General features: G+C 36.7%; 1 protein-coding gene and 1 long non-coding RNA gene across 7 annotated transcripts in view; one reads left to right on the forward strand and one right to left on the reverse strand.

The window, feature by feature from the left end:
• Positions 1-15,517, reverse strand: part of LOC105213548 (proteoglycan Cow) — a 157,879-nt gene that overhangs the window by 47,809 nt on the left and 94,553 nt on the right. For all 6 annotated transcript variants that reach the window (XM_011186451.3, XM_054225488.1, XM_011186450.3 and 3 more), the window contains exons 3-5: positions 13,932-14,004; positions 9,810-9,912; positions 7,847-8,074 (exon numbers count right to left, since the gene is read on the reverse strand). In XM_011186451.3, coding sequence (XP_011184753.1) covers positions 7,847-8,074; positions 9,810-9,912; positions 13,932-14,004 — 404 coding nt within the window. The remainder of the gene's footprint in view (positions 1-7,846; positions 8,075-9,809; positions 9,913-13,931; positions 14,005-15,517) is intronic.
• LOC128919887 (uncharacterized) overlaps positions 1-15,517 on the forward strand; it is a 164,748-nt gene that overhangs the window by 45,405 nt on the left and 103,826 nt on the right. The window contains exon 2 of the long non-coding RNA XR_008470025.1: positions 9,794-9,945. This is a non-coding gene — a long non-coding RNA (uncharacterized LOC128919887). The remainder of the gene's footprint in view (positions 1-9,793; positions 9,946-15,517) is intronic.

Below are 15,517 nucleotides of genomic sequence, written 5' to 3' on the forward strand. Positions count from 1 at the left end.
CATCTCAAGGTTCGTTCCCTACTAAAAAGCTATTCGATGTTGGTCGGAGCAGTAATCGAACCCAAGGTCATTTCTAAACCACAACTGTTGCCACGAAAGAAGATATTAACAAGTAAGGAAGGGCTAAGATTAAATAATATTATACACAATTTGAACCACACATATTTGTCATATATATGGTTAAGTTCATTGAAAGTAGGAAACCCTAATATTAGGTTAGAAGCACCGAGGTCCTCATGTACGATATATAGGGGCCTTGAAAACCTATGGTCCGATTTCGTCGATTTTTAGAAAGGGGCTGCCGCACTATAAATGCAGTATTTATGCAAAGTTCTTTTGCGATATCTTCACTAGTTCTTACTTTATATATCGTCAAAGTTCTGGTATATTAGAAGTAGGCGTGGTTGTGAACCGATTTGGACTATTTTGACAACATATCATTGGAATGCAAAGGAAATATTACAAACCAAATTTCATTGATATTGGTAGAGTAGTTTCGGAGTTTTGGTTTTTGATCCTTAAGTGAGCGGTGTCACACTCACTTAAAATTTTGTATACCAATTTGGGTGGAGCCCTTCTGTACCTTCATTATAATGAAATTTAAGGTTTCTGGTTTTTTCCCTTACTGAATTAAACATTTTTGGAATGTATAAAGTAGTACCTAAAAGAAACGATTATAGAAAGTTTGGTTGATATAGCTCAAGCTGTTTACGAGATATGTACAAAAAACTTACTAGGGGCGACTTACTAGGGGCCACGCCAAATATGCCCCTTCATAGTGCGATCCTTTGTACCAACTTTTATTTCCATAGCTTTATTTATGGCTTAGTTATGGCACTTTATGTGTTTCCGGTTATCGCCATTTTGTGGGCGTGGCAGTGGTCCGATTTTGCCCCATGCAATCATTTGATCTTTGATTGGAGGATGGGATCATGTGTAGAAGTTCACGCAAGTGAGGAAAGTTTTTGATTGTCACTCACTTGGGAGTGGCCAGAAACGATTCTTCTCCACATGGTTCAAGCAGCTCACGACTTCCGGTTTTAGACCAATTATCCTCTGGGTAGCCAACAGACATCCGTTTGAAGGCGAGCTAAAGTGAGAAGGCGAAGCCCGCTTATGCGGTTGTGCGTAGGGTTTGGGACCCACCACATAAAAACACCCCCCAATGAAAAATCTACGAAAGCCTCGGATGAGACACCCCCCTTTTGATGACGACCCCTGCAAACGTTTTAAGGATAATGATATAAGGGCATGCACCTGGAATGTCCGGACCCTTAATTGGGAAGGTGCCTCTGCCCTGCTGGTTGATGTCCTCATACGACTTAGGGCTGACATCACCGCCATCCAAGAAGTGCGATGGACGGGACAAGGACGGAAGAAGGTGGGTCCTTGTGACATCTACTACAGCGGCCATATAAAGGAGCGCAAATTTGGTGTTGGATTTGTGGTGGGAGAGAGACTCCGTCGCAGAGTCCTGGCATTCACCCCGGTGGATGAACGTCTAGCCACAATCCGCATCAAAGCGAGGTTCTTCAACATATCGCTGATTTGCGCCCACGCCCCAACGGAAGAGAAGGACGATGTGACCAAAGATGCTTTCTATGAGCGCCTAGAACGCACCTATGAGCGCTGCCCCCGCCACGATGTAAAAGTCGTGCTTGGTGATTTTAACGCCAGGGTGGGTAAAGAAGGTGTCTTTGGCACAACAGTCGGAAAATTCAGCCGCCATGACGAAACATCGCCTAACGGCCTGAGGCTGATCGACTTCGCTGGAGCCCGAAATATGGTCGTCTGTAGTACCAGATTCCAGCATAAGAAAATACATCAAGCTACTTGGCTGTCTCCTGATCGAAACACGCGAAACCAAATCGATCACGTTGTGATAGACGGAAGACATGTCTCCTGTGTTTTAGACGTGCGTACGCTCCGAGGACCAAATATAGACTCGGACCATTATCTGGTCGCAGCGAAGATACGCACCCGCCTCTGTGCAGCAAAGAATGCCCGTCAACAAACACAAGGAAGGTTCGACGTCGAAAAGCTGCAATCGCAACAGACAGCCACGAAATACTCTACTCGACTTGCACTCCTGCTCTCTGAGAGCACTCATCAGCATCTCGGTATAAGGGAACTGTGGAACGGCATCTCAAACTCACTGCGTACCGCTGCAGCCGAAACAATTGGTTTTCGGCAACGACAAAAAACAAGCTGGTACGATGAGGAGTGCCGTCTCGCAGCGGAGAGAAAACAGACTGCCTACCTCGCAACATTGCAAACGACCGAGAGCTGAAGAGGGAAGCGAGACGCATTTGCAGACAAAAAAAGAAAGAGGCCGAAATGCGTGAGTACGAAGAGCTTGAGAAGCTGGCAGACAGAGGGAATGCTCGAAAATTTTATGAAAAAATGAAGCGACTTAACGAAGGTTTCAAGACCGGAGCATCCTCATGTAGAGACCAAGGTGGTAATCTGGTAACCGATGTCCAGGGCATACTGGGATTATGGAGGGAACACTTCTCCGACCTGCTGAATGGCAGTGAGAGTACAACACCAGGAGATGTCGAACCCGATCCCCCAATCGATGACGATGGAACAGATGCACGAAAAGGAGTTGCCTTTACGCCGCGATGTCTGAATTTGGTATCCCCGCAAAACTAATACGGCTGTGTAAATTGACGTTGAGCAACACCAAAAGCTCCGTCATGATTGGGAAGGACCTCTCCGAGCCGTTCGATACCAAACGAGGTTTCAGACAAGGTGACTCACTATCGTGCGACTTCTTTAACCTGATGCTGGAAAAAATTATAAGAGCTGCAGAGCTAAACCGAGAAGGTACAATCTTCTACAAGAGTGTACAGCTCCTGGCGTACGCCGATGATATTGATATCATCGGAAGCAACAACCGCGCCGTTTGTTCTGCTTTTTCCCGCATGGATAAGGAGGCGAAGCGAATGGGTCTGGAGGTGAATGAGGACAAGACGAAATATCTCCTGTCATCAAACAAACAGTCGGCGCATTCGCGTCTTGGCCCCCACGTCACTGTTGACAGTCATAACTTCGAGGTCATAGATAATTTCTTATACCTGGGAACCAGCATCAACAACACGAACAATGTCAGCCTCGAAATCCAGCGCAGAATTACTTTTGCCAACAGGTGCTACTTTGGACTGAGTAGGCAATTGAACAGTAAAGTCCTCTCTCGACGAACCAAAATCAAGCTCTACAAGTCGCTTATCATTCCCGTCCTGCTTTACGGTGCAGAAGCTTGGACGATGTCAACATCAGATGAGACGACACTAGGAGTTTTCGAGAGGAAAATTTTGCGCAAGATTTATGGTCCTCAGAACATTGGCAACGGCGAATACCGCAGACGATGGAACGATGAGCTGTACGAGTTATACGACGACATTGACATAGTTCAGCGAATAAAAAGACAGCGGCTACGCTGGCTAGGTCATGTTGTCCGAATGGACGAAAACACTCCAGCCCTGAAAGTGTTCGATGCAGTACCCGCCGGAGGAAGCCGAGGAAGGGGAAGGCCTCCACTCCGTTGGAGGGACCAGGTGGAGAGTGACCTGGTTACACTTGGGATCTCCAACTGGCGCCGAACTGCGAAGGAGAGAGACAGGTGGCGCACTATCGTCGATTCGGCTATAACCAGCTAAACGGTTGCAACGCCAATCACATACATACAATCATTTGATCCTGGTTCGCTATTGACTTCATTTAGGTAAATATGTAAGTTCGATCACATCTTCCATCGTTTAGTTGGTTACTATATTGAAAGGTGTGTTGTTGAGGTCCAAGATCCGTGAATAATCACATCTAAATAATGAATTATATTGTGATTCTAAAGCTGAGAGAATACTCTAACCATCTTAAAGTGAAACTATCCAAATCATCCCTTGCTCAATTGTTTTAATATTGCAGCTAAAGTATTTTTAACCGTAAAGCTTATGTGACCAAACTTATATCAAGGAATTCTTCAAATGCTAACAATAACAATTTAAGGAGACTCCTAATACTCTACACAACTGCGACATAAACATTTATAGAGCACTTCGATTGTTGCCATAGTTGCCTCATTTTATTGTTATTGTTGCGCTGGCATTGGTGGCAAAGTGGAAAAAAATGATGTCGAAACAATGCGATGACGTTGTTGTTAATGACGTTGCCTTTGGGAGGATGACGGCATTGCAGGTATTTTCAATGGAGATGGTGGTTATTATCAATACAAGCATGTTACACACACACACATACAAACATAGGTATACATGAATACCTATAAAAATTAAGTATGTGTATATGGGTAAGTATTATAAAACTGCGCTATATTTTTTTATATGCCACCAACTTTAATATTAAACATAAAACTGTACGTAAAACAATAACGCCAACTGACCAATAAAATAAACGTACGCTCTCCTATATACTGTATATAAAAAAGTGCCAAGCAAATAATTGCATACAGTCACATTTATACAATTACGCGACAAGTAATTGCATTTTTTAAACGCATACACGCATGTATGCAAATATGTATATGTACTCTGTATTTACATACATATATATACGAATATTTGTATGTTGGCAAGCGTTATATTTCATTGAAAATTCCATGTGCTTCGCTTCATTGTAAACTATTATTTGCATTTAGTTGCATATGCAGGCGGTCAGCTCTTAATGTGTCCGCTATACACATAGCGTGTGCGTGTCTATTAAGCAATACTCGCTGTTTTATTGATATTTTAAAGCTTGTGTGAAGGCTGTGTTTGTATATGTGAATCATGAATCAGTATAAAAGTTATGTATTTCATGTATTGTTGGGTTGACTTTTTTAGTAAGTGAAAAATAATAAAATACAAGCAATAGTATACGAGTAAACACGACATATTAATATAAATAAAATGCTTGTAAATAACAAGTAAATATAATTATTTAATGATTTTGGTATATTTTCAATCCTTCTATCTCGGATTCTACTTATTACTGTGTCATCATTAAAAATTACGTTCAAAAAATAACGGAATTTTCGTTTTTCTTTTGTAAAATTCTATATTAATGTTGTCGCCATCAAAATAGTCCCCATTTGATGTTATGCACTCTAAACACTTCTCAAACTCGAAGCGCCTGAGTCAACCTAGTTTCAAAACGAATGAGAACATGCCGGCATTGTTCATAACGGTTAAATTTATTTGCCTAGAGTGCGAGAGGATATTAAAATTTCACTTAGAAAACAGATCATTAAAATATCGAATAAGTGAACAATAAAATAATCTTTTTGGTCAAATTTTTGGCGTAACCGAGCATTTTATACTCTCAGAATTTATTGATTTAATATTATTTAAATACCATAATTTGAACCATATATTCAGCACAAACTTTCTGTAGTCGTTTACCTTACGAATCCGAACATACACCATGAAAATAGTTGAAATTGGATAATAACCACGCCCACATCCCATATAAAGTTAGATTGAAAATTACTAAAAGTGCGTTAACTCACTAACGAAAAACGTCAGAAACACAAAATTTTACAGAAGAAATAGCTGCACTCAGATTTTTTACAAAATGGAAAATGGGCGTGGCATCGCCCACTTATGAGTCAAAAGCCATATCTCAGAAACTACTTGACAGATTTCAATAAAATTCGGTATATTGCAATTATCTTGACACCCTGATGACACGTGTGGAAAATGAATGAATTCGATTCACAACCATGACTACTTCCTATATAACTCAATTTTGAATTCCATCTTATTCCTTCACTTTAAAATATATACATAAGAAACCAATGAAGAAAGCGGAAGAAAACTTTACACAAATACTGCGTATCATCTGTGGCATCACTTGTGAAAAAATAACTTTTCAAATCCACGAATATCGAATATGAAGAATTCAGTGCCCCATGGTAATTTTACACCGAAAATTTCGGTAAATCTCTCCGGTATCTTAATTTAATTTAGAGGAAATATTTTTTTTCTAATAGTGTAACTTCCCCTAGCTCTCATATCCCTAATTATAGGATTTTCAAAAATACGATGGGCTTAATAGCTTATAAATCGGGTAATATATGAAATTTCTTAGCCAAATTAAATGAGCATATAATCTTAGATGTACTATATGTTGGTGATGAAATTGAGTTTAATCGGCTCAGGAATTACCTCAGCCTATATACCATATATGATGACTTTCATTTTTCTATTGGACTTTATACCGAATATATGGGTCAAATTGTGTGTGATCTTAATAAAATTACATCAATAAATTGCGAGAGTGTAAAATGTTCGTTTGCACCTGAACTTAGCCTTTCCTTACTTGTCCTCAATTTTCTTTATCAAGCAACATTATATCAAAGACTATACATTCACATAATTTTGCCAGGATATCTCACATATTAACTGATACAAGTTTAACAATCCTTATATTAATATATGGGGGATAGGGGAAGTTGTGGCCCGATATTTGTTACTCATTTTTGGCATAGAGACCTAGTATCACAATAAAAATATTCTCGCTCTAAATTTCTATAAAATATGTATAGGATTTACCGATACCTTTGGAAAAATTATCCATAGGTACTGAGGCGCACATCTTCAGAATCTGAAGTCTTGAAAAACTATAGTCCGATTTGGATAATTTTTAGATGAACGATACCACACCTTCAATGTAATATTAGTACTATGTTCAATTCCGATACGAATCAGATGAAATTAAAATTAGGTTTATATGTGAAGTAGGCGTGGTTGTGAACAGATTTCCCCCTTTTTCTAACCGTAACATTTACTAGAATTTGCTCAGATGTAGCATTAAGGTCTTGCTTTTTCGATGATCGATTCGTTTATAGCGTTCTTTCCTCTTCAAAATACTTCAACTGACGGTAAACCACAACCAGAACCCTTTTTAGATGGTTATATTTCAAGAAACAAAAAACTTTTTTGTCAAAAATAATTTATTTCAATCAAAAAGTCACTGACTTAACAAACTTCGCACATACTTAATTAAGAAAATTATGGTTGGGGTTTTTTTACTTCCGCCAACCTCGATATAAAAACACACAACAAACTGAGATTTAAATCGCCAACCACCGCCAATAGCTATATTTACAAATCTTTCTACTTTAGTTTATTTGCACCGCGGAAAAGGAGCTTTGGCGCTTTATCACAAGCTTTGCGACAGGGTTGTATCAGAAGTGACCTATTTTGAGAGTCTTTTAATCTTTGCGACTCTATGGCATGGAGAACATCACAGAGTGAAACAACAACAAAAAGTACTGAGAACAAACAAACAAAACAGACTAAAAACAAAACAAACATGCCATGGGACTTTTAAGCACAAATACACATGCACTCACACTCATATAAACTCACACACACACACATAGTCGCTTATGTAAACATGCTTGAAAAAGCATACAGACTCGTTAATGAAATCGGACGTGGAGTGATGTGTGCGGTGACACATGCGGGCATACATTCAAGCACACGTCACACTCACGCCGTACAAAAACAACAAAACAAAAACATTGATTTCAAGCACATAGCGTGAAAGTGTGTGACAGCCACGTGCCAGCAATTCAAACACTTCCAACACACACACACTCATCTCCAACTCATATTATGTGCTTGTCATATTCGTAGTGTGCTTTAAGGCGTCCAAGCACAATTTTGCACGAAATCAACCAGACAACCAATGTGCCACCGTGTCATCCTTTCAAAATTACCGTTAATTAATGAAATGTGAAAAATCGAAAATTTTTGATCCCACACAAACCAACCCAACCCAGTCGCTTATATATATATATAGATGATATCAACTAATTTCATTATTTCATGCTTTTTGAACTCACTCTTCATCCTCTTCGTCGTCCTTATCGCCGGCTGTGTTGTTGTTCTCGTAGAAGACATCATCCTCACGGGACTCTTCGTCTGAGCTGAAATTCTTCGCATCCTCATCATCATTCTCATTATCGCTGTTGTTGTTAATATTATTGTTGTTGTTGTTGTTATTCTCCTTATTGGCACGCCGCTTAGCCGCCTCCTCCTCCAAGTACTTGGCTTTCGTGATTATTTCATCACTACAGGATCGGTGACGAAAGATAAGACAGATAAAAATAATTAGTTTAACGGCAGTTCACGAGAGAGTTCGTGTGTTAGGGCGATGGAGGTTGTGGTCGTTGTACTAGTAGAGACCCGCTTGAGGTTCAAAGTGGGAGATTAATGGCGTTGGTGAATTGTCGAAATACATACATATATACAAATAAAAGAAAGGTGATAAAGGTGAACTAAAAGGAATAATTAAACTTTTTTGTGTGTGAAAGAGAGCCACTCGTGTAGCCGAGTGCGGGATGAATTTTGAAGTGGAATTCTGAAGGGTTGAATGCTTAACTTAATTTTATAACAGAGAATAGGCCAATTGGGAATTTTAAAATGATGGGCCAGGTAGGTAAGCGGATTTGTGGGCAACAAAGTAAGCGAGAAAATTTGTGGGAATTTCAGAGAAGTAACTACAATAACAAAAACAAGTTTTTATTGCACAGTTTTAGTTATGTGGGGGTAAGTGTTGTTTTATGTTAATGCTCTGAAGTTTTTGGTTTAGAAGAGAAACTTTTTCTATTAGTTTGATAAAAAAAAATTATTGACTGCAACGAATTAGTGTTACGCAACAAAAGTTGGTCACGCAAACGAATTGTAGAGACTAAATTAATTTGATATTTTTTTTGTTTCTTTAGGTTTGATAAAAAAATTCGTTGACTGCAACGAAATTATGTTACGCAACAAAATTGCGTCTAGTAGACTTAATTAATTTCATTAATTTTTTTTTGATGTTTTGTTTTGTTGGTGCAATACTCGAAAGATTTAAAATAAAAAAGTTGAGAAGTTGCCATCTGTTTGAAATTTTATGTTAAAAAATTTCGTAAAATAAATAAACATAAGAAAATGGTAACAGACTGCAGAGAATGAGAAAATTTAAAGCTAAATTTATTTTTCCGAAAAAAAGTTGCCACCTTATAGCAAATTTAACTGTGGATTTTTCGATAGTTCAAACCAAAAAAATAAAGAACTTGGAAGCTGTATCTGATTTTAATAAATATTTTATAGAAACAGAATATAAATTGGGCAAAAACTAAATATAATAAGAAAAAATTACAGTTAAAATAAAAAAGGTTGCCATCTGTTAAAATAATTAAACTAAATATATTGAGTATGTAACGCGACTACAATATGGAAATAAACTGAAATGATTGATGAAAGTTTACAAAAAAAATATTTTTTGCATAGAGTTGCCATAAAAAATACTTTAATATAATTAATCAAAAAAATATTTGTAACAATATCTCTTTAGAAATCAACTTTAAACAGATAAAGAAAATTTCAATAAAAATATTTAAGAATTGATAATAATTTGTGACCAGTGTTGCCACCTCTTTAAATGTTTATAATAATTTTATTATTTTTTATTAAATGTTACATTATAAGCAACAAATACAAGCGGTTTAAAGAAATATGCTTTTTCAGTTAGAAATATTTTTGAAAAGGGTTGCCACTAAGCTATGAAAATGTAAGTAAAAAAAATATTTTCGATATGGAAGCACTTTAACGTGGACAAACATTTAATATATTAAGGAACAGCTTTAAAAATTTTTGTAAAGAAGGTTGCCACTTTTGTAATACTTTAAATATTAAATTTGCTCATATTGATGAAACAATTAAACTATTTCCACACTTTCTTTTTTATACATATTATACTTTTATTTCTTAATTCACTATTTTTTACCTTTTCTTCCCTTTCAAAGTTACCACTCCACTTACCGATTCTTGTGTAAGTCACGCTTCGACACACACACAGCGCTGTACTCATCCTCCAGCAGACAAATTTCACGCTTCTTGCAATTTAACGGCCGGCAGAGGTCACCTAGCGGTTGGGAGAAAATGTAAACAGAAAAGGGTAAATAATTGCACGCAGTGAGTAAGCATACATACATACATTACATATATATATAAATAAATAAATACAAATGTGTGCGTGGGCATAAGCTATATTTCCTGCACAGCTCTACAAATGATGTTAATTCCTTATAATGAGCGGTTTTTATTACATTATCTCGCAGTGATATCACCTGGGCAACGGTTTCCAGCCGGACGACCCTTTCTGCCTTTAACAGCAAATAACTTTAGTAATTTAATTTCACCGCCTCTTACAAATTAAAAGCAAACAAGCCGTGCTGCGGCCGTACAGGTAGCTCTGGTGTTCATTACAGGGCGGTTCAAAAGTACAGAAGTTTAACTTTGAAACTGTAAGGAAATGCTTGAATATAAGTTGTGGAAAAGCTTGAAAATAATTGGTTGTTCAGTAAAGGTCAAAAGGTTTAACTAATGGGCTTGGTTTTCTGAAACAATAAATATTTTATTCGTTCTTAACTAGAGAGGTACATAGGTACTAACACTAATTACTATAAACGATATTTATCCGACGAGAGGCCACTTTTATCATATAAAAAAGAATCACTGACACTTTTCCTATTATAAGAGGTAAAGCATATTTTTTAAAAATGGTTTTCGGAAAATAGAAGATCTTAGAAGAAGAAATGTACTTGCCTAAATGAAAACTTTTAGTTTAATCGTAACGAATGTTCGGAAGCCCGAAAATATTAAAAATATTTATATCCGAAAATTCAACATCTGAATGACGACAAATTAATCTTGATTCACAAATTGTTGTGGAACTATAATGTCTTTGGATATGAAAGCTTGAAATAGAAAATGAATTGGAAAGACAATTTTATTAAACAGACGGACATATCCTAGCTGTGTGTCTAATATCAGAACTATTCTGAAAAGAGTTTATGAGACATTTGCAATAGTTTTGCCCCTTCACTTCTCCACTCCCATTAAAGCGAATTCTTCCCATACAATTTTTATAGGAAGATATAGGTCTCAACGCTTGATTGTATATGATTTTTATACTCTCGCAACAAAGTTGCAAAGAGAGTAATATAGTTTTGTTCACATAACGGTTGTTTGTAACACCCAAAACTAAACGAGTTAGATATAGAGTCATATATACCAAAGTGATCAGGGTGACGAGTGGAGTTCAAATCCGAATGTCTGTCTGTCCGTCCGTCCGTCCGTCTGTGCAAGCTGTAACTTGAGTAAAAATTGAGATATCTTAATGAAACTTGGAACACGCGTTCCTTGGCACCAAAGGCTATTTCGAAAATGAGCAAAATCGGACCACTGCCACGCCCACAAAATGGCGAAAACCGAAAACACATAAAGTGCCATAACTAAGCCATAAATAAAGCTATGGAAATAAAATTTGATATGAAGGATCGCACTATGAAGGGCATATTTGGATGTAATTTTTTTGGGGAAGTGGGCGTGGCCCCGCCCCCTACTAAGTTTTTTGTACATATCTCGCAAACCAATAGAGCTATATAAACCAAACTTTCTGCAGTCGTTTTTTTTAGCCACTTCCTAATACAGTCCAAAAATGAAAAAAATCGGATAATAACCACGCCCACCTCCCATATAAAAGTTAGGTTGAAAATTACTAAAAGTGGGTTAACTCACTAACGAAGAACGTCAGAAACACTAAATTTCACTTAAGAAATGGCAGATGGAAGCTGCACTCAGATTTTTTTACAAAATGGAAAATGGGCGTGGCGTCGCCCACTTATGGGTCAAAAACCATATCTCTGGAACTACTCGACCGATTTCAATGAAACTTGGTTTATAATAGTTTCCTTTGATCCCAATGATATGTTGTGAAAATAGGCCAAATCGCTTCACAACCACGCCTACTTCCTATATACCAGAACTTTGAAGACAATCTGAATCGTTTACTTTACAATATATAAAGTAAGTACTAGTGAAGATATCGGTGCAGAACTTTGCACAAATACTATGTTAATAGTGTGGCAGCCCCATTCTAAAAATTGCCGAAATCGGACCATAGGATTTTAAGGCCCCATATATCGAACACGAGGACCTCGGTGCTTCTAACCTAATATTATGGTTTCCAACTTTAAATGGACTTTATACAATGTAATGTAATAGAATCCAATTACTACTCTGTTTAAACCAAATCCAAGGATAAAGGCTAAATCGCCGTGTGTAAATACTTTTGACTACAGCGAGCCTTCAGTGCATTTGCTTATTTCTCCGCCATATTTCTAGCAATTCTAGCCAAACTGACTTCATTCGCTCATGAATATGATCAAGGTTTATAACAACATAGCATTTTGTGACCCTGCGACAACAACAACAACAAGCGAAATCTTTTTGTGTGAAACTTGTAGTAAAGCGTCCGATGTGTAAATAATTTTGACTACCTCTGTATATGACGAATATGTGGGTCAAATTGTGTATTATATAATATAAATAAAGTTAAATAAATAAATTGCGAGAGTATAAAATGTTCGGTTACACCCGAACTTAGCCCTTCCTTTCTTGTTTTTTGATAATGTTAACTGCGATTTCTAACCGATAACCAGCTTATTTTGTTGAATTTTAGTTTTAGTTCTGTAATTATTTTGCATGCAACTTAGTTTTGCATTCAGCGTTATACCAACGAGTAAGGCACAGAACACTGTCGAATCATTAACTTCGGGTTTACGTAACCGTAAGAAACCCGAATTTTTATCCGATCAAGGAAGATCAACATATTTATCAGTATTCCTCTAAATACGATAGCAACACCGCGTCATTCGTTTTTCTTTTCGCTATTGGACGCCAATTGATGATGCGAAGTTTAACCAGGTTCATCTCCACCTAGTCTTTCCGACGGAGTGGAGGTCTTTCTCTCTCTCTCTCTGGTTCCACCAGCGGGTACTGCTTCGAGCGCGTTCAAAGTTGGAGTTCTTTCGTCCATTCGGACAACACGACCTAACTAGCGTAGCCGCTCGTTTTCTCTGCTGAACTTTGTCAATGTCGTCGTTCAACTTGTACAGCTCAATGTTCCACCGACTGCGGCGACTTCTTGTGAAAAAAACGTTCTCTCGAAAACACCCAGTGCCGTCTACATCGCAACATAAAACAGAATCGAAATAATAAGCGAGTTGAAGAGTTTGGTTTTACTTTGTCGAGAGAGTACTTCACTTTTCAATTGCCTTGGCAACCTATTGGCAAGAGTAATTCTGCGTTGGATATCGAGGCTGAGCACTATGTGATTTAATATATTAAGAATGATAATGATCTATTACCACCAGGTCGGTCAAGGAAAAAAATAACTCTTTCATTGTTTAAAAAATCATCTTCAATTGGCTATTGCACAGATTGCTTAAGTCAAATGGCAAGAGTTTAGTAAAGCACTAGCACAATGCAATGTATTTTTTGTCATCTAATACAAAGTAAGCCTCTTAAACTTGACTTCTTAGAGCCTTCAATACAAGACAAGAGTCCTAGTCTTTAAATAAAAACTTGTTTTTTACGGACAAGAAAAATAGAGGAGGTGGAAGACATTGTGTTTTTCCAGCTGCAGCACTTAGTCTCATGTGTTAATTTAATTAAAATAATATAAATGCACCCACACGCCCACACACATGTCTATAAGCATCACTGAAATAGCGCGCTTAAATGTTTTTTAATCCGCCACATGAGCTTATGAATCGCGTAGATATTTTACGTTGATGCACACACAACGCTCAGCTGCATTTTTCAAGTATTTTCCCCCTCGCAGTTGCCCGATGCTTAATGTCTTTGGGAATGAAATGGAGGCGTGTGCCATAAATCGCGGCCACCTGCTGGCTTTACGACCGCGCGCCAGTGTGTGTGTGTGTGGGCAAAGAACGCAAAAAAATGCAAGAAATTTACGCTTCCAGCAGCACACATTTATTTGCAGATTTATGAAGCATCTCCACAAATATATATATATATATATATATATATATATATATGTATGTATATAAACACATGTGTAACAGTTATACTCACTTGTCGGATCGTGAATCCAGCGCTTACGTTCGCCATTGCTGCTCTTCGAGGGAACTTGCGAGTTTTTATTTATCTGCAAGAAACAGGCGATAAAGAGAAAACACAACGTTATACATATATACGCACAAACACATATAGTATATATAGTAAACATGTAATAAAAATTCAATTACACATGTGAATTCAAGTGTATTAATGGGCAAACGGAGAAAAACAGACGCGCAGAAAATGTTAAATTGTATCCTAGAAAACGGCGAATTGTATGGCGCTTAAATTCATTATTGCTTCAATTCATATGTATATACATAAAATATATTGTCATGCAGTTCTTTTTAATGACAGCTGCGCTATGGAAGACATGTCAATGAGGTCGAAAATTGCTCCACATTATTCACGAGTAAATCCTTAATGCAAAGATAACACACGAGACGCGTTGAAAATGCGTGTGTGTAGCCTACAGGGCGTATGCGTAATACTGACTGCCATAATGGACAGTAAAATATTAATATTATATTATAAATGTACATGAAAATATTCTTACTTATGAGTTCGGTTCATTTACTGTGCGCATATGTTTAATGACACAATCACACATTTCTTATGCAAATACCTGTATTAATGTTGTCATCTGAAATAATTGCATGCTAATTACAATTTAATACTTTTTTAAATGTTCACGCAATATATTACATACATACTTATGTATATTTTCTTATGTGCCATATATTCAATAAATACATATAACAATATACTTAACAATACATGTTTACTTACAAAATTATGGCATGAAGAAAATATTTGAGATCAAATTACATTAGTTAATAGAATTTTTGGAAAGCATTAATCGAAAATATATATGTATATATGACATTATCTGTATGCCGACATTCATTCAAGATATGTACAAGTGTATGTATGCCTGTCGGTTCAAATCTGCTATTCTCATCTTAGTATCAAACAATTTTCATGTCAGTAGTATTTTTATTTTCCTAGACTACATCAATATGGTAATTACAACAGCTACAGTTTTATATATGTAGCTGCTATTATGTTTAAATACACTTTATTTACCAGATGTGAGAAAGCAGATTCCACTCTTGTTCTATTTGCTTTCCATTCACTACTGATCATTTTTACATTATATTGCCAGTGCATTCATATCGATTCTAATGAATTGTTATGCAATTGATTGCAGTTGATAAACTTTATACTGAAGCTCTATTTATATATAAATTAAGGAATTATATTTATTAAAAATTTAAATTTCAATTTCATTGGAATTTGAAAATTGCTCTACCATGTACCATTTCAATGAAAAACATGTCACTGTACTTATATTCCCAGAAATAGTCATAGAATAACAAAATAATAACATTCATAAAATATGCATTAATTGTAAAATGATATGAATGAAAATGATTTCAAAATAAATGAAATGTATAATTCCACTTGGAAAGTACAACTTTTCACACAACTGTAAGCTCGTTATAATTAACTAAGCAAAAATCAACAAGTAAGGAAAGGCTAAGTTCGGCTGCAACCGAACATTTTATACTCTCGCAATTTATTGAAGAAATTTTATTAAG

Source organism: Zeugodacus cucurbitae, chromosome 2, assembly GCF_028554725.1.
Source record: "Zeugodacus cucurbitae isolate PBARC_wt_2022May chromosome 2, idZeuCucr1.2, whole genome shotgun sequence".
NCBI classification, from domain to species: domain Eukaryota; kingdom Metazoa; phylum Arthropoda; class Insecta; order Diptera; family Tephritidae; genus Zeugodacus; species Zeugodacus cucurbitae.